The sequence below is a fragment of the Cucurbita moschata genome, unplaced genomic scaffold (assembly GCF_002738365.1).
Source record: "Cucurbita moschata cultivar Rifu unplaced genomic scaffold, Cmos_1.0 Cmo_Scf00034, whole genome shotgun sequence".
In the NCBI taxonomy this organism is placed as follows: Eukaryota; Viridiplantae; Streptophyta; class Magnoliopsida; order Cucurbitales; family Cucurbitaceae; genus Cucurbita; species Cucurbita moschata.
Window position 1 is genome coordinate 1,190,869 of NW_019268550.1, and position 18,228 is coordinate 1,209,096.

An 18,228-nucleotide genomic window follows, 5' to 3' on the forward strand; every position below is an offset into this window, starting at 1 on the left:
TTATAACTTTCATTTCCTTTAAAATTTTCTTAGTCCGTAGTCTCAGTTCATTCTCTTTTACTCAAGCATCACATACCTGCTTAAAGTGATTTTAAGAGTGAAAATTAATCCGACAAACAAACCGAGATTCCTTTTAACATGTTTTAAATTGACTTGGCAAGACGATAAGGCAACCCATGAAGAGTAGGCCAAGTAAGCACTTCGCATATGCCTTTATCGTCTTCCTTGTTTTTTTCTAGTAAGTGACACATGTTTTAGATCCATACCCTTCATTTAAATACAAACACACCCCATCACCTTTTATTATTTTTGGATCCCATCAAATTAATTATTTGCACATTTTCTCGGTCACGTGATCAATTTTTTCATTAAAATATTAAGATCGCGCGTAATTAATAAATTTTATTTTTATTTTTTATATACAATCTTTTTATTTAAAAAATTTATAAAAAGTAAAAGATTTAATGTATGAATAAACCGAGACCATACAGATAGGTAACACCGAGATCTAAAATGAGGAAAAATAAATATTTTAATCCAATAATACAATTAGAACAAAATGACATCAAATACCCTCGTCCCATATTCTTGATAAGTAGCAGAATGGAGAACCGAGTTTGAGCACAACATAGCCTGTCTTTCCATTTTTAAAAAATGGCTTCTTTCTCCATTAAATCCAACCCCATGGTGGTGGCGCCGGCGGTGTTTCTTCTTGTTCTTCAACTGGTGGCGGTGGTACTCGCGGCGGAGACTCCAAGCGGGGGCGAGCAGAGGGAATTTGACTACTTTGTGTTGGCTCTTCAATGGCCAGCTACTTCTTGCAAGAACACTGGAAAGTGTTGCCCGGCCAATGGTTGCTGCCGTGGGTGAGCTCTTGTCTCCGACATTAAGCTTGATCCAGACGTTGACTTTTGAAAGCTGACTTTTTTTTGTGTGTTTTCTCTGTGTTTGAATATTTTGTTTGTCAACTGTCTAGAGCTGACTCTCCCACTGAATTTACAATCCGTAAGTGGAAAACTAAGCCCTCTAAGGTTTGGAATTTGGATGTTTTGTGTATTAAGATCTGAAAAGTTTGTGTTTTGAATGTGTCAGATGGGCTATGGCCTCAGTATAATGAGAAAGGATGGCCATCTTGTTGCACTGATGCAGTCTTCAGTCAAAATGAGGTCTCTCTCTCTCTCTTTCTCTCTCTCGAACTCGAATGAGTATAACAAATGATTCTACGATTGTTTGCTATGTTAAACGGTCTAGGTCCACCGTTAGTAGATATTGTCCACTTTGACCCATTACGTATCACTGTTACCTCACAGTTTTAAAACGCGTCTACTAGGGAGAGGTTTTCACACCCTTATAAATAATTATTCATTCTCCTCTCCAACTAATGTGCAATCTCACAATCCATCTCTTTTGGGGGCCCAACGTCCTCGTTGGCGGTGATTCCATTTGTAACCGTTCAAACTCACCGCTAGCAAATATTGTTTTCTTTAAATTTTTCCTTCTAGGCTTCTCCTCAAGATTTTAAAATGTGTCTGTTAGGGAGAGATTTCCACACCCTTATAAGAAATGTTTTATTCTCCTCTCCAACCAATGTAGGATCTCACAATCCACCCCCTTGAAGACCCAACGTCTTCGCTGGCATACCGCTCGATGTCTAACTCTGATACTATTTGTAACAACCCAAGCCCACTACTAGCAGATATTGTCGTGTTTGAATTTTTCCTTCTGGACTTCCTCTTAAAGTTTTAAAACACGTAGGTTAGGAAAAGGTTTTCATACCCTTCTAAGGAATGCAATCTCGAAACTAACACAATTTTCTCTTACCCGTTACTAAACACAATTGCTTGAGTTCAACAATTATGTACAACAAATCAAACTCTTAATATTTAGAATGATAATTAGTGTCTTACCCATTTGCAGATTACCTTGTTGAAGGAGGATATTGAAAAGTATTGGCCAACCTATAGATGTGGTACTACATCCAACTGCCATGGTACCAAAGGATCATTTTGGGCTCATGAGGTTCATATCACTCTCTCTTTGTTCTTCCTTAGCTCATCTGTCAAACTTTGAGACTAATCCAAAATTCCTTTCCTTTTTCTCTTCTTCTCATATGATCGCCATTATCATATCAAATGCTACCATTGCTGCAGTATGGTCAGTTTCTTCTTCACTTCCAATCTTCTTGGAACTTGATATCTAGTTCTACTCAAATTCTAACCCAAACCCTCCATTTTCAGAGAAGCATGGGACCTGCGCAGCTCCTGTGATTGTCGGCGAATTCGATTACTTCTTGACAACGCTCACCATCTTCTCCAAGTACAATGTCACGGTAAGTAATACATCTCTATTGATATGAGGCCTTTTGGGGAAGCTCAAAGCAAAGCCACGAGAGCTTATGCTCAAAATGGACAATATCATACTATTATGGAGAGTCGTGATTACTAACATAGTATTAGAGTCATGCCTTAACTTAATCATGTCAATAGAATACTCAAATGTCGAACAAAGAAGTTGTGAGCCTCGAATGTGTAGTCAAAAGTGACTCAAGTGTCGAACAAATGGTGTACTTTGTTTGATGACTCCAGAGAAAGAGTCGAACCTCGATTAAGGGGAGGTTGTTCGAGGGCTTCATAGGCTTCAGGGGAGGCTCTATAGTGTACTTTGGTCGAAATACATCTTCGCTGGTATAAGGCCTTTTGAAAGTCAGCCATATGGTTTTGGTTGTGAGTATTAAATTTGGTGTCTTTTTCATTGTGGGTATCAAATTTGGTGTCTTTTTCGTTGTGGGTATCAAATTTGGTGTCATTTTCGTTGTGGGTATTAAATTTGGTGTCTTTTTCGTTATGGGTATTAAATTTGGTGTCTTTTTCAATTTGTTTATACCAGAAAGCGCTGAGCGATGCTGGGTTCGTAGCTTCCAATACTGAGAAGTATCCACTAGAAGATGTGGTGGATGCAGTCAAGAATGCTACCAATTCAACTCCAAAGATTAGCTGTGCTAAAAAGGGGGCTGTCAAGGAGCTTTGGATATGCTTTGACAAGAAATTTGAGGTGTTCTTTGTGTTCATAACAATCATATCTAATAAGCTTTTGGGTTGGATCAAATTGTTCATAGTTTTTGGTTGTTGCAGCCACGTGACTGTGATCTTGCCAATTCATGCCCCGAGTTTATTAAGCTCCCAACGTATGAGCCTCAGGATGTGGTGGAGGGAGCTATTCCATGGATTGCTGATGCTGAAGAACTTATTTAACCTGTTTTTGAAGCTCAAGTTGGACGATCCTTCTTGATGTCTAATTATCACTCTTTGAACTATAAAAGAGGGAGATCTCTCCTTTCTTTTTGTAGTTTCAATGCTATGAACTTAACTTTTTCTTTTTCTAAGTCATATTCCATATAAGATATGGTCTATTACTTACCTTTCTTGCCTTCAATTATGTTCTTTTACTATTCCAAAAGAAAATTAATGTTCTTTTCAACGACCCGAGTAAGATATGACTGAAGTAAGACCATACTCGAATAAGAGTAATCTTGTAAAAACTCGTTACGTATCGTCGTTAGTCTCACGGTTTAAACAAGTCTTTCAGAGTTAGACGGCGAAATGAGTACTCTTCCAAATACTGCCCTTTTTTGCTTTCTCTTCTTGACTTCTTCTTGGTGTTTTTGGGTTTTCCCTTCTGGGCTTCCCCATTACGTGTCTCTGTTATACTCATCCAGATACTGTTCTCTTTGGACTTTCTCTTTCCGACTTTCCCTCGAGGTTTTTGAGTTTTTCCTTTTAAGGTTCTCCATTACGAGTCTATTAGGGGGAGGTTTACATACCCTTATAAGGAAAGCTTCGTTTCCATCGGCTTAAAAAAAATGAAAGTTACTACCTATACTAATAAAAGATAACGATGCGTGCTCTTTAATCAAAAGTGGACATTATTACTCCGAGATATATATAGAAATATAAAAAGGTCACTCATTCCAATAAATTGTATTACTACATTTGAATTATTAAAGGTAGAGGGAAAAAAATCCATTATTTATTTATTTATTTATTTTACTAAATATTTTTATTGAAAACATAAAATAAAATGACATTTTTGCCCATCAAAACTACCAAAATTACCTTAACCTTGTATAAGTAATGATTTGTAGAAAGAATAATAATAATAACATGGCTTCTTTCACGTTCAAAGCGGCGGCGCAGGTGGTGCTTATGGTTCTTGCTGTTACTCTTCAGCCGCAGGCGGCGGAGGGCCTCACCGTCGGCAAGGAGCAGAGGGAATTTGACTACTTTGTGTTGGCTCTTCAATGGCCAGGCTCTTCCTGCAGAAACGTAAGCATGTGCTGCCCCACCAATGGTTGCTGCCACCGGTGAGAGTTTCATCCATATTCTCGTGGTACCTGAAATTCCGATCGTGTCGTGCCTTTTATTATCGAGCTAATTACGTTCTTGTTGTGCATGTCTCTCTAGAGCTGAATTTCCCGCAGAGTTTACAATCCGTAAGTGTGAAAGAAAAGAAGATTTTGCTATTGATTTGGATGTGATGTTCAATAATGATATTATAAAAGTTCGGGTTTGGTAAAAAAAATCTCGTAACCCAACCCAACTCGAGCCATGTACACCCCTAATATAAGTGTTTGAAAATGGCGCATGCAGATGGGCTATGGCCTCAATATCAAGAGAAAGGGTGGCCTTCATGTTGTACTAATGAAACCTTCAACGAAAATGAGGTTATTTCCTCTTACTCTCTCTAAAAATTAGGGTTTGTTATACGAAAATATTGACAAACCTGTGAACCGTACTATTTCTTTAAACCTTGTAGGTTAGTTCCTTGTTTGAAGATCTTGACCGTTACTGGCCAAGCTATCGGTGTGGTCTCGTGAGCAGCTGCGATAACAAAAAAGGATCATTTTGGGCTCACCAGGTTCAAATTCTCGAGTGAAAAATATAGTTTTGGTTCACGAAGTTTGACTTAGGGCTATGAGTTTTCAAACTCGATGAATCACGACGACCCATCTTAAAATTAAAATGTCGAGTTTGAAAATTCAGATAGTTAAATACTACTTAAGTCAAACTTCAAGAGTCAAAAGTATATCTTTCTCGAGTCTCAATCTCTCGGTTATTTCTTCCTTAGTTGATTATGAAAATTCCGTGACTGAATCCCGAAATTCTCTCTTTTTCTCGGGTTATTATATGATGGGTCATATGACATGTTACGTTTGATGCAGTATGGTATGTTTTTTTCTCCTTTAAAAAATATATTTTTGGGAGGAAAAAAAACACATTTAAAATACAATTTATTTTTGTGCAGAGAAGCATGGAACCTGTGGATCACCTGTAATCCTCCACCAATATGATTACTTCTTCACAACTCTCGCCCTTTTCTTTAACTACAATGTCACTGTAAGCTCTTATAAACCTCTCTCAAATGGATGTTTGTGTGCCTTCTTTTCGATGCATAGCTCGGGTAAGAATTCGGTGAAACAAACGAGAAATTATTGTAAGAATTCAGTCACGTTTCCCACAAAAAAAATAAATGGAGAATTTTGATGATTAAAATAGGAGGTGGGAACGAGGATAGTAAAGGCTTTCTTGTTGTCTTTTATCTTCTACAGTTATCGATTTTCGACCGTTAAAATCTCAGGAAGTTTTGGAGGATGCTGAAATTGTAGCTTCTGATACCAAAAAGTATGGTATTGAAGATGTGTTTGAAGCTGTTCGGTCTGCATTTAAAGCGAATCCAAAGCTTAGCTGCGGTAAAAACGGGATTATTAAGGAACTTCGTCTATGCTTTGATAAAGAATTCAAGGTAATACATCACTTTGTGTCTATAAAAGACCTTAGCTACTAGTTTATAAAAGACCTTAGCTACTAGTTTCCATCCAATGAGGAACGTAAATCATTTACTCGTTGCAGGTAATCGATTGTGATGCTACAAAATCATGTCCCAAATTTGTTCGTCTACCAGAATTCCATGAACTACCAAGTAAGTTTCTTATATCTCTTTAAGTGTAGAGATCACATATATATTATAGTTAAGACTAAATAGAACACCGATATTAAAATTGAAAAGATTTGGACGAGGATAACACACCTAACTCCGACAAATTATTTCATTAAAGATCAATATTTAAATTAATAATGAATATATTTATGTATTTGAGGTTGCTTTTGATAAAATTATATTGTGTGTATTGCAGGGTCGACCATGGTTAAGAGAGCAATTCCAAGAATGATTGACGTTGAAGCAACTTCATTTTTTTCGTCAAACAAAGTGTGAAATTCAAGAGTATTTGAATTAATTTAGTGAAATAGTTAACTTAGTTTGTCGAATAACAATTCACAAAAGTTTCCATCTTTGTCGGACAACATTTCCATAACTTCAATCAAGCAATAAGAATAATTTTTTTAGAAATGATATATGTCTTAACCGGTTGAGCTAAGAAGTACGTATGGGAAGGTTAGATTAGTAATGTCGGTGGACGAAGAGCTTACGAGAGGCGGTGTACCAGCGAGAGTATAGGAGGCATGGAGGTCAGGCCAGTCGGAGGAGGAGGAGTAAGTAAAATGGTGGAGCCACAGAGCCAAGACTTGTTCTTGATCGTCTTGTTGCAGTGTGGCTATCATCTCCTCCAACGCTGACTCCACCTCTCGGCGCTCCCCGGTGCTTAGGATGGGCGCATCAGGCCCATTGACGCCTCTGCATAGCAACGGAAGCCATGAATTCAGCATCTTCAGCTTGGTTTGCATCTGCCGCCGCCGTCTCTCACTCTCTGCTTCTTCTTCCTTTCCCATTTCTCGGCATTGCTTGAACATGAATGCTACTCATGAAATCGTAAGTTTTCGTGGTTAGATATCAAAAATTCTGTGAAAATTGGAGAGAATTTCAGAGAATCCCATGAACATACCTGCGAGTTTAACTAATGAGCCCTGTAGTTGCGGCTCCGCCGCGAGAGAGAGTCTTCCCAATTGACCCGCCGAAGCCCACCGCCTACAAGCCTCACTCCGACAACCGCAACTCGCCATTTTTTCCGCTAACCACAGCGCCTCCGCCGCCAATTTCTCCGCCGAGATTCTGGTCTGGTTTGCCCCCTCCTTTACCCTACCGAGCCGGCTATACGCCTACTCTCCCAAAAACCGAACCGCCCTCACAATCTGACCTAACCGGAACTCCGCCGGTCCATTCACGGACCCGCCGCCACAGTCTTCGTCGTCATCGTCCTGAAAAAACCCTAAATCTAGCATCCGAGCTTCAATCTGGCCAATTGTCCGGTTAAAGGCCGTGGAAAGAACCGTACGATTGACCTCACGAAGTTCCTTAATCCCTTCCCAGTGATTCTCGTCGATTAACTTCTCCGCTAACGATCGAACCACTTCGTACTTGCGAGAACTGACTGGAATGTGACTGATAATCGACAACAATTGCGTTAGGGCTCGAGAAATCCCTAAATCGCCGCCTCCGCTTCCGTTTCCGCCGCCACCGTAACACACACTTTTTGAGGGTTTTAGAGGGAATCGATCGCCGGGAACCAGGTGGATTGAAGAGAAAAAGGAAGGAAGCAAACGGAGGAAAAAGAGGAAGGAGGAGACTAATAGTTTGTGAATAATCTCGAGGAGTATGTATTTCTTAGACAAATTGATGAAGGATTTATCGGCAAAGACGAAGAGAGAAGAGGCAAGACTCCGTACAAGAAGCGGAGCCATGGTGGTCGGAGAGGCTTCGGCTTAACCCATGGCGGTTGTTCCAGTATGCTTTTCCGGCGAAGGGTTGCTCTGTTTTTAAGCGGAGCGAAAAAGGACAGAGAAAGAAACGCAACGACAATACCTTCTTCTGTTTTCTACTTTACCTTTTTGTTGCTTAGCAAAATGTTTTTTTTTTCTTTTTTATTCTAATAAATTTATGTTTCTTGTTTTTTCTTTTTTAATAAAGCAAAATATATATATATATATATATATATATATATATATACACTTTTTTTTTTCCGGCCAAGATAAAAATAACATAAACATGTTATTTTAAATTGAAAATGTAATTAAAAATTAAATATCGAACAAAAATTATGATATATATTTTAGATTTTTTTTTCTTTCTTTTTTTTTACAAATAATACTTTTGTTTTGGAAAAAAAAACCGAAAACAAAATCAAAAAACTTCATTTGGTTGTTTACACAAACTAAGAAAACTAAATTCGGTCGGGTTAGTTATGTAATTTGTCAACCCAAGCTCAATAGTACCCGATGAAAAACGGATATTGTCTCTCACAAAATCATCAAATTTGAGCATTCTTACAATACTGTCGAAAAACATTAACCGTAACTCAGTTTTTTCACCGAACGCTTCAGATGGCCTGTAATAACTAGAATAAAGGAAAAAAACGAGACAATAGAATACGCAATTATATTAGCTAAAATGGTCAAATTCTCCTGATACATTAAGATACACGCCCTCTTATGAGGGAGCATGTAACGGTCCAAGTTCACCACTAGCAAATATTGTCCGCTTTAACCCGTTACGTATCGCCGTCAGCCTCACGGTTTTAAAACGCGTCTATTAGAGAAAGGTTTCTACATCCTCGTAAGGAATGTTTCGTTCCCTTCTCCCACCAATGTGGGATCTTACATAGCAACATAACAACGGGAGCTTCTTCTTTTAACCATAGAAATGATATATTTTGAAGGATTGAATACATCAACCAAAAAAGCTTATGAATCTATTAGAACAGTTGCATACATGTCAGGCAGGTGTTCCAAGGAGACCCAAAGGCCAAACCCAGACCTCCAAACTGTTTCATAAGTTCATTCATGTAAAAGAAATCATGTAAAAGGATCAAACTGCACCAAATTTAGAACAACAACATCATATTCTACCACAGAGATGCCTTTTTCTTTCTTTTTTTTGCACAATTCTTCGTTCTGGGAATGGATTAAACATAATAGAGAGTTGAATGCCATGAACCAAGTAATGGTAACATAAGTTTTAGCCTCTGAAACATACTACGATGATCGAGATGTCGTCTTTGCTTTCCCGTTTCAACGCTTCTGCTGCTAATTGTTTTGCTGCTCGCTGCGGATCCTTCGTTCTTCTTGCTATATCCACCGCTTCTTGATTCGTCATCACCTGAATTTTCCATAAGAAGTTTGAGAAATGCATTCAAAATGGATACTTGTTGCAGTTTAATGGGAAGCAATCAATCACCTTCCATAGACCATCACTTGCTAAGATAAGAAGCTCGGTGTCGGAGTCGATATCAGCATTCTTTATGTCGGGATCAGATCGCAAGTGTGTCTTGAGGTTCTTGTCGCCAAATGCTCTAGAAACTGCTAGCTGCCCATTCACTCTTGCAACGTCTCCTAAAATGACATGAAATAATCAGACATTATTATGAAGTTGAACAATGAAAACCATAGCAAGCTCAGAGTTCTGAACCACTTTACTCGACGACCGCCATATTTAACAACATTTGGCGTTCGAAGATTCATTAGATATTCAGTTTTCTACGTAGATGACCCAAAAAAGCTTGCATTCATGAGGATACATCAATGCATTACCAGACCTGGCATGTTAGAGACGAATCCACCTCTGTCCTCAATACTTCCTCGCTCGGTGTTTGGCTCGTGATCAACAGACATTTGCTCTTCCTGCCCTTTTCTCGAAAGGACTGCTCGTGAATCTCCAACATTAGCCACCCATAATTTCTGACCGTTTATCAAAATTGCAGTGACCGCGGTGGATCCACCTCTTCCCAAGTCAGGACTGTGTGAGAGTATCGCTTGGTCTGTCGTCTCGTAAGCCTTAAAGATCGAGCTACGGGGATTCGACCAGAATTCCTCCTGAAGCGATTGCAAGATATCATGCCAAGATGAGTTTGATAATATATTGCAATCTTAATGAAACTAGTGAAGAACTTACATCATTCAGTATATTAGGAAATAGATGCTTCTGAAGATAGGCTGGTACACTGTCTCCTAAGTGTCCATCATATATGGCGAAAAGGCCTAGCTCATGGCCATGCACTGTTATAAATTTAGCAACATGATAGTCTTCCATGGGATGGTTTGCTTTCCCTTTTACTAAGCTAAAGCCATACCTGGCAGGGCATTGGTTGCCCCTGCCCTTTCCAGAGCTACCAGGCGAACGACCTCCTACAAACTAACGACAAGGGGACATCCCAGTTCAAAATAAAACTTTCGTAGTTCATAATCAGTAATATCGAGATGAATGTGCCTAAAACACAAAAGTTCATTTCGAGGAAACGCTCAAGATTAAATGCATCAAAAGAGAATGAAACAAGCTAATGAGTCCATGTCAAAAACCGTTGAACGTATTAAGAAGACGGGCATGATTGAAATATAAGCACTACTCCATCAAAAGCTACAAAAATCTTCAGGTTTTGTTCATTATAAAGACAAATCCAAAGACGTTGAGGACAATCCATCGTGGTATAGACAAATACCGAGAAACTAACTGTAATAGCCCAAGTCCACCGCTAGCATATATTGCCCTCTTTGGACTTTCCCTTATGGGCTTCTCCTCAAGGTTTTAAAACGCGTCTGCTAGGGAGAGGTTTCCTCATCTTTATAAGGAATGTTCCGTTCCCCTCTCCAACCGATGTGAGATCTCACAATCCACCCCCCTTGGGAGAGCCAGCGTCCTTGCTGGCACACCGCTCTATGACTGGCTCTGATACCATTTGTAACAGCCCAAGTCCACCCCTAACAGATATTGTCCACTTTGAACTTTTCCTTCTACGCTTCCCCTCAAGGGTTTAAAACACGTCCACTAGGGAGAGATTTCCACACCCTTATAAGGAATGCTTCGTTCCCCTCTCCAACAGACGTAGAATATCACACTAACATTAGAGAGTTTCCAACATTTTCTGGTCTACTCGTCAAATTGCAAAACCTTAAATGAACAAACAAACAGCAAGTACACCAACTTTGAACTTCAAGGAACAAAGAGGAGTCGACAATTCTTCTAGATCATGTCGTGCGAAGACGATCACTATCGTTCGTCTTGCTGTATTCAGAATCAAAACTCCCATAAACACAAGGACTGAACTAGTTCATAATCCCATACCACAAAGTTAGCTACCTTTAACTTGTTGAAACAAACTTCTAAAGTTAACAAAACCAGTTGAACAAACAAATCAAGAACAGGTCCATTCGATGGCTGATGAGTGATGGGTATAAGAGAAATTCAAGCTCAAAGATGGATCATACAACTCATCCGAACCTCATAAACAACCTCCACACAGAGTTCATCACAAGTCAACAGATATGATATCATGAATTCAACATAAAAACAGCCAAAGGAGAAGATATCACTACCTGAGAATAAACAGAATTGAAGCAGCATAAGTTATCCATACAATTTATTCTTCCCACTTCACTTTCTTTCCCCGTTCAACAATCATCCACCTCAATAGCAGAAGAGAGGCTCCTAAATTTCTCCCAAAAATGAAGAACAAAAACCCCCAGAAGAAGAGGGAAAAATCAGACTCCAACCAACTGCAAGTTGAGAAAAACAATTCCGATCAACCAAACGCCAAATACCCAGGATTAAAAACAACCCTACAACACCAAAAAGTCAAGGGAATTACAAAAACAATAAAGAACATACCAAAAGAGCAGCCGAGAGGTCGGGTTAGCGATCCAGAAGTCGTCGAAATTCGAAAAAAAAGCGAGAAAAGACAACAACCCAGAACCAGAATTATTGATTAATCTGTACTGGAATCAGTGTATTGGGAAGAAAATGAGCAAAAAAAGGAGGTTGTAACGAAGAAGGAATGGATGGAGTTTTGTGTAACCGTTCTAATTAAGTTGGAGTAAGTCCACGCGGTGGGAAGAGAAAGAAATCGCAAAAAAGGGAAGTGGAAATGGAGGCTAATACTACCAAGAGGGGCTCAGCTTTCCCCTTGTTGACTTCGATTTTTAGTGCTCCTTTTTCTTTTCTTCTCCTTTGTCCAATTTTTTTTAACCAATTCGAAATTTTGATGAGTCCAACCCATCTCCGAATTCTCTGAGTTGGATTAGGTCTTCTATACTCGATTGGTTTAATTTTTTAACTAACTCGAAATTTTGAATTCATCGAATTCATTATCTAAATCAATAAGTTCAACCCATATGGTGTTTGTTTAATTTTATTTGACACACAAAAATTCAGGTTGGATGGATTGACTTTGACCAAAAAAATTCCAATACAGAGGAGATTAAAAATTTTAACCCAAAAAAGGAGGAGGGTAAAGTTGGAATTTAAGAAAAAAATTGGTTCGGGTAGGCGCGTGTATTTCACGACTTGAGGTGGGGTCCACAAAGATGGAAAAAGTCAGCCATTGTGGTTCCATATGGAAACCTCGATTTGTTGGTATTATTTTGTCTGTACCAAAAAGTCTTCGCTACGAAAATTCAATTTCTTTTGGGGTCTATGAATTTTGTCGATTATTGGGCTTCCCGGCTTTGACTCCGTCAATCACTATTATTTTATTTCCTTTTTTTCTTTATTAAACCCTTTTTATTTCCCTCTAATTTAATTCTATACCTTTAATTACTATGATAATTTAATTTTTCAACCATTTTTTTTTCATTTTTGTATTTTAGCAAGAAAGGAGTTAAATTTTTTTAAAATAAAACCGTTGACATTACTTTTTGTCAGGTCAACCCAATCAATTCCCAAACAAAGTTACCATTTAAACTTTACTTTTAATATTATTATAAAGATTAAAAATATTTTATTTTTGTTACTAATGTTAATTACGCATTATAATTCGTAAATGTTTAATATTTGAGTTTTACTATATTTTATTATTAATATAATATATATTGTGGTCGAATTTTTTTAAATGAAAAAAAAAACAACCTGACAATTTTAAAATTGGTTGAATTGGGTCGTGAACTTTTATTTGGTTGAATTTCAAATTCAAATTTAAAAATGGGGTGTGGGTCAACTTCAACGTACACCCTATTTTTATTTTATTTTTTTCATTTAATTGGAAATAACGCTAATAATAATAATAATAGCTTACGTTTAAGAGGGAAGACGACAAAGCTTTTCACGGAAGTTGGTTTGAGTGGGGCAACTATTTCCACGAACCATTATAGCTGGAAATAAAAAATAATAATAATAGTCATTTATTTTAATTTAAAAAATTGACAAAAATAATAATTATATCTATTTAATCATTTAAAATACTTTAATTTTGATTTTGCATTTTTAAGTGTTATTTTTTAAAATTAAAATTGAGAAATAATGAAAGTTTAAAGGGATTCACAAATTATTTTGAGTTTCAAAGTCGAATGGTATAATTGAAATTAATTTCATGGTTCAAGGGTATTTTGGTAATATAACCTTGACCCTTTCAAAAAGTCCTCGTGTTTTAGAGGCCCAAGCCCACTAAGCCCACATGATTCTGGGCAAAGGCCCAATGAAATTCATTTTCTGTCTAATAAATTTTTAATAATAGCTATTTATTTTTTAAAATCTGAATAAAACAAATAAATTTATAGATACTAATATTCAGAGTATAAATCTTTTAAATTTTCAAATTAAAATTAAGATTTAGAACGGCGTGACAATGACAAAAGACGAACGGTGATCCAAATTTATATTATAAGTCACGGATATACTGTTCTATCTTAAATTAACAATAATAAATAATAAAAATATATTTTTAAAAATTAATGTATATGATTCCACAACCATTACTATGATTATTAAATCTTATACAAAATTAATAATCTACTAGAAAATTAATTAATTACGCATTTAATATAATCGTACTCTCATTTAACGTATTATAGGGTTTAAAACTATAGACTTAAATATAATTTTATATGAGTTAACATAATTGAACGGTAATTGAAAATTGAAATTTAATATATGATGTGTTTATTAAAAAAATATAAAATATTAATTTAAAGTATGTTTAACATTATTTTATGGATTAATTTTGACTTTTTATATTAAATAAAATAAAAAAAAGAGTTCCATTTGAATTTTTCTGGTCCATATTTTGACCAATTCCACGTTGACAACTAGTCATTCCATATTAAATTCATTAATTTTATAAAATTCAATTGGTCTTGAACAAATATATATTTTTTTTAAATAAATTATTTAGATGATAATTGATATCTTATTTGTTATGTTTTTCCAACTAGTTTGAGTGATGCCATTTAAGTATCAATATTAGGAGTTTAGAGATAAAATAATTATTATATTAATATGCAGATTTTTTAATTATTATTTTAATTGGTTTAAAAATATTTTTTTTAATTTTTTTAGTGTAATAAGTATACAGGGTACCGAACTATCGACTTTTATGTTGTTATTGATGAGTGATTTTTTAATGAGCCACAAAAATAATTAAAGAGAGTTACTAGCCGATCCAAAATGGGCGATTCTCTATCCAAATCTCACTCCAAAAACATTGACATACACGAGATGCTAGACGGTTGGAATCACGAGGTGTGTGTAAGAGCTTCGAACAAAACCTTGTCTTTACTCGTGAATAATTGTAGTAACAAAGAAAATTCTAAAAGTAATTGTTGCTCAAATCAATGGTCTTGTTGCTTCCAACTCGGGCATGTGTACCACGGTACTATTTATATTTTTTATTTATAAAATATTTCGTTCGTTCTGGTCACTTAAATATTTGGGAGTAATATATTTTACACGAATGTTATTCTAATATTACAATAAACGAGCTAGACAACGAAAAGGGAAATAAATAGGATTATTGATTTTGTTTTAGAGTTTAAAGATATATTTTTCAAACAAATACAAATTTTATTTTACGGATATTTTTATTAATTTAGCAAAATAATAATAAATCAAAACAAAAACTTTTGAGAAAATGGGTGATTTTTTTTATTTTTTGATTTTTTATTATGGGAATGGAAAGAATCGGCGAATAAATCACAAGGGTAAAACCGTCCTTTAATAAATCCCGGTCAAACAAGGCAACCAAATAACAATGCACAACAGATCCCAACTTTGACCCGATAATAAATAAAATAAATTCCGTCCGGCCCGGGTCGCCACTGATATATCCGAATAGGTCCCACAAGCCAAAAATTAATAAAAGATCAGACGGTCAATAACAAAAGATGGCGGTTGACCGCTGACCTAAAATCATGAAACACAACTGACTAAAAAGCACACAATCATTTCCCTTAATAGCCGCCCGGCCAGAGATATTATAATTACAAAATTACCTAATACAAAAGGGTGGCTCTGGTTGTAATCCCCTGATTCGCGGACCATTATATATTCTTTCTTTCTTTCTCCCCAAGAATCTGGAGTTCCTGGAACCTTCCGAATCTTGACGCTTTACGAGAGGCGTCGAAGATTTCTTGAGCGCCAAGTAAAGCTACTGTTACCAACCTAATCAACCGTCGCACTGTAACCGCGAAGCACACGATTACGCCTCTTGTCGGTTATTTCTTCTAGACAAACCATTACTTATAAGCGGACTGGTCGTTGCTTCATGGCCAATCGGAGGAGAATCGACGTGAAGGAAATCTATTGTTTGAGTTCTAGCAATGAATCGGCTTGTGATTAGGAGTGTTGTGAGGGGGCTCGTTAATAGCCGGAGCTTTGGCTCGATAGCCGGTGACAGTGGCGGTGGTATGAAGGTCACTTTCGCGGCGGCGGCGTCTCCGTCGACGAGGTACCAGCCGTTGGCGGATGGGGGATTCCAGTGGCGGAGGTTGATGAGCTCGTCCTCGGCGGTGGCAGAGGAACAGGGGAAGGTGAAGTTAGAACAGGGGAATAAGGATGTTGAGAATCAGGAGAAGGAAAAAGAGAAGGATAATGCGTTGGTTTCCAGTTATTGGGGGATTTACAGGCCGAAGATTACTAGGGAAGATGGGTCTGAATGGCCTTGGAATTGCTTTATGGTATGAACTTGATATTCATCATTTTTGTCCTTTTCGATTGGGCTTCGGGATTGGTCGTTGTACTCTTGCCCGTTAACTGTTTGATTAAATGCCTGCTTGCTTTTGGCCTGAACTTGTGTGTCCTTTTCTTGGGTAATTCAAAGTTCGAAGATTTCCTTATTTAGCTCTGGAAGATGTGTTTAAAATGCGTTTTATATTCCAATGTTTTGATTAGATCCCTCTCGTTAAGCATGAGAATAGTGTTTTTTCTTCAATGATTTTGCGGTTCTGATGAAACTATTGCTGTATATGCAGCCATGGGAAACTTACAGAGCGGATGTGTCCATAGATCTTGGAAAGCACCATGAGCCAAAAGCTTTTCTGGACAAAGTCGCTTACCGTGTTGTGAAGCTTCTTCGAATCCCAACTGATATCTTCTTCCAGGTGGGTTATTTGATTCGTTTGTTCTTCCATCAAATCCTTTGAATTGGAACAATGAATTCTGAGTGGTTCAATCATTATTGAGAACCCTCTAAATGTGCGAGTCTCTGTTTATGCCGACTAGAATTCATGTCAGTGTTCATGTTGTGCAGAGGCGCTACGGCTGTCGAGCAGTGATGCTCGAGACAGTAGCAGCAGTCCCGGGTATGGTCGGGGGCATGCTGCTGCATCTAAAGTCACTGAGGAGGTTTCAGCACAGTGGGGGGTGGATCAAGGCCCTGCTTGAAGAAGCAGAGAACGAGAGGATGCATCTAATGACCATGATTGAGCTCGTGCAGCCCAAATGGTATGAGCGGATGCTTGTGATCACAGTGCAGGGAGTGTTTTTCAACGCCTTCTTTGTGCTCTACTTGATGTCCCCCAAATTAGCTCATAGAGTTGTTGGGTATTTGGAAGAGGAAGCCATCCATTCATACACCGAGTACTTGAAGGACATCGACGAGGGCAAGATCGAGAACGTCCCCGCTCCTGCCATCGCCATCGACTACTGGAGGCTGCCCAAGGACGCTAGGCTGAAGGATGTCATCACGGTTATCCGCGCCGACGAGGCTCACCACCGCGACGTCAACCATTTTGCTTCTGTGAGTAGCCATTCTTCTTCTTGTTCTTCTTTATTTACTTAAATCAAACAATTTCTTATGGCATGAGTTTTGTTCATGTGCAGGACATCCATTTCCAAGGAAAGGAACTGAGAGAATCCGCCGCCCCTCTTGGATATCATTGAACTCATAATTTTTTGTGTTTGTTTTCGGATTATAGGCCTAAAAAGATGCATTACTATGTGTTCGGCTTTATATTTGGTCTCCAGTTCTACTAAATGTGTACATAAGGATCAATAAAAACCTTCATAATACAATTTTTTAAAGGAATTTTACGTTGAATTTTGGGTCTTATAAGAAATTGTGGTGGTTATGACTGACACGTGTCGGTTTGAAGTCCTTGTTTTGTTTTTTACTTTTATAATCCGTCGTCCCACTTTCTTGGGAACTTCTAGGCAGGATCCGACACGTCGTCATGGCCAAGCTGGAAAGTTCTGTCACGCAATTTGCTTGGAAGAGTCCAATAAATTGTTCTTTTTTTTGGGGTTTATGTGGTTACCGCTGGGCCGCCAGATGGGTCTTGCCCACGTGAACAGATGGGTCTTGCCTACGTGTAACTTCTTAATATCACAAACGTGTACCTTCCACTCTGTCATAATTATCTATGAGATATTTTGAGGAAATTAAAAGTAAAATTATAAGAATTTATGTTCAAAGTGGAAATATCATATTATTGTAGAGGCCTATGATTCTTAACCATCGTGATAAACTAATTCTCATGGTAGAAGACAACGAACTAACTGCAAGATACATTGGTCAAGGTTTCATGATTACTTTATTCCATGCAAATCGTTTGCCTGTAACTATTCAATATCTTTACAAAAAACTAATCGCATCGGAGCGTTTCTGCGGTCAAACCCATTTTGAATTTGATAAATGCATTGCTTGTGAAGTATGTGTTCGTGTATGTCCTATAGATCTCCCCGTTGTTGATTGGAAATTGGAAACGGATATTCGAAAGAAACGATTGCTTAATTACAGTATTGATTTCGGGATCTGTATATTTTGTGGTAACTGCGTTGAATATTGTCCAACAAATTGTTTATCAATGACTGAAGAATATGAACTTTCTACTTATGATCGTCACGAATTGAATTATAATCAAATTTCTTTGGGTCGTGAGTTGCTTCAATCAATTAGATAAAATTAATGATTAATTTTTGCATCAATTAAATGAAAAAATCACACTTAAAATTAATAAATTCACGAAGACTTTACGTTAATTTAGTGGGTAAATTAGCCATAATAGAATATTCCATATA

General features: G+C 37.4%; 5 protein-coding genes across 6 annotated transcripts; 3 read left to right on the forward strand and 2 right to left on the reverse strand.

The window, feature by feature from the left end:
* Positions 1-615: 615 nt before the first annotated feature.
* On the forward strand, positions 616-3,412 carry LOC111430737 (ribonuclease 2-like). The gene is made up of 8 exons (XM_023067127.1): positions 616-866; positions 977-1,005; positions 1,093-1,166; positions 1,918-2,019; positions 2,151-2,154; positions 2,238-2,329; positions 2,887-3,051; positions 3,132-3,412. Exons 1-8 carry the CDS (start codon positions 655-657, stop codon positions 3,249-3,251), a joined length of 798 nt encoding a protein of 265 aa, XP_022922895.1. The 5' UTR covers positions 616-654; the 3' UTR covers positions 3,252-3,412.
* A 748-nt stretch (positions 3,413-4,160) lies between these two features.
* On the forward strand, positions 4,161-6,356 carry LOC111430736 (ribonuclease 2-like). The gene is made up of 10 exons (XM_023067126.1): positions 4,161-4,360; positions 4,461-4,489; positions 4,647-4,720; positions 4,813-4,914; positions 5,219-5,222; positions 5,302-5,393; positions 5,635-5,799; positions 5,907-5,976; positions 6,191-6,271; positions 6,302-6,356. Exons 1-9 carry the CDS (start codon positions 4,161-4,163, stop codon positions 6,268-6,270), a joined length of 816 nt encoding a protein of 271 aa, XP_022922894.1. The 3' UTR covers position 6,271; positions 6,302-6,356.
* Positions 6,303-7,826, reverse strand: LOC111430738. 2 transcript variants are annotated; one of them, XM_023067129.1, is made up of 2 exons: positions 6,899-7,826; positions 6,303-6,811 (listed from the first exon to the last, which is right to left on the reverse strand). In XM_023067129.1, the coding sequence occupies exons 1-2, from the start codon at positions 7,014-7,016 to the stop codon at positions 6,417-6,419; spliced, it is 513 nt and encodes a 170-aa protein (XP_022922897.1). In that variant the 5' UTR covers positions 7,017-7,826; the 3' UTR covers positions 6,303-6,416. Both variants share the same exon structure in this region; 1 of them encodes a protein (XP_022922897.1).
* Positions 7,827-8,675: 849 nt separating this feature from the next.
* Positions 8,676-11,890, reverse strand: LOC111430735 (probable protein phosphatase 2C 9). The gene is made up of 6 exons (XM_023067125.1): positions 11,611-11,890; positions 11,319-11,498; positions 9,901-10,140; positions 9,545-9,821; positions 9,187-9,341; positions 8,676-9,108 (listed from the first exon to the last, which is right to left on the reverse strand). Exons 2-6 carry the CDS (start codon positions 11,355-11,357, stop codon positions 8,968-8,970), a joined length of 852 nt encoding a protein of 283 aa, XP_022922893.1. The 5' UTR covers positions 11,358-11,498; positions 11,611-11,890; the 3' UTR covers positions 8,676-8,967.
* A 3,362-nt stretch (positions 11,891-15,252) lies between these two features.
* Positions 15,253-17,248, forward strand: LOC111430458 (ubiquinol oxidase, mitochondrial-like). The gene is made up of 4 exons (XM_023066675.1): positions 15,253-15,887; positions 16,182-16,310; positions 16,460-16,948; positions 17,032-17,248. The coding sequence occupies exons 1-4, from the start codon at positions 15,531-15,533 to the stop codon at positions 17,089-17,091; spliced, it is 1,035 nt and encodes a 344-aa protein (XP_022922443.1). The 5' UTR covers positions 15,253-15,530; the 3' UTR covers positions 17,092-17,248.
* Positions 17,249-18,228: the final 980 nt, after the last annotated feature.

Coding starts and splice junctions, on each gene's coding strand:
- LOC111430737 (XM_023067127.1), top strand. CDS start 655: ATGGCTTCTTTCTCCATTAAATCCAACCCCATGGTGGTGGCGCCGGCG. Junction 1,006..1,092: donor TCCCACTGAATTTACAATCC/GTAAGTGGAAAA, acceptor TGAATGTGTCAG/ATGGGCTATGGCCTCAGTAT. Junction 2,330..2,886: donor TCTCCAAGTACAATGTCACG/GTAAGTAATACA, acceptor TGTTTATACCAG/AAAGCGCTGAGCGATGCTGG.
- LOC111430736 (XM_023067126.1), top strand. CDS start 4,161: ATGGCTTCTTTCACGTTCAAAGCGGCGGCGCAGGTGGTGCTTATGGTT. Junction 5,394..5,634: donor TCTTTAACTACAATGTCACT/GTAAGCTCTTAT, acceptor TTAAAATCTCAG/GAAGTTTTGGAGGATGCTGA. Junction 5,800..5,906: donor GCTTTGATAAAGAATTCAAG/GTAATACATCAC, acceptor TACTCGTTGCAG/GTAATCGATTGTGATGCTAC.
- LOC111430738 (XM_023067129.1), bottom strand. CDS start 7,016: ATGGCGAGTTGCGGTTGTCGGAGTGAGGCTTGTAGGCGGTGGGCTTCG. Junction 6,812..6,898: donor CTCATTAGTTAAACTCGCAG/GTATGTTCATGG, acceptor TTTCATGAGTAG/CATTCATGTTCAAGCAATGC.
- LOC111430735 (XM_023067125.1), bottom strand. CDS start 11,357: ATGGATAACTTATGCTGCTTCAATTCTGTTTATTCTCAG. Junction 10,141..11,318: donor TCAATTCTGTTTATTCTCAG/GTAGTGATATCT, acceptor CCTTGTCGTTAG/TTTGTAGGAGGTCGTTCGCC. Junction 9,109..9,186: donor CAAGTGATGGTCTATGGAAG/GTGATTGATTGC, acceptor TGGAAAATTCAG/GTGATGACGAATCAAGAAGC.
- LOC111430458 (XM_023066675.1), top strand. CDS start 15,531: ATGAATCGGCTTGTGATTAGGAGTGTTGTGAGGGGGCTCGTTAATAGC. Junction 15,888..16,181: donor GGCCTTGGAATTGCTTTATG/GTATGAACTTGA, acceptor CTGTATATGCAG/CCATGGGAAACTTACAGAGC. Junction 16,311..16,459: donor CAACTGATATCTTCTTCCAG/GTGGGTTATTTG, acceptor CATGTTGTGCAG/AGGCGCTACGGCTGTCGAGC.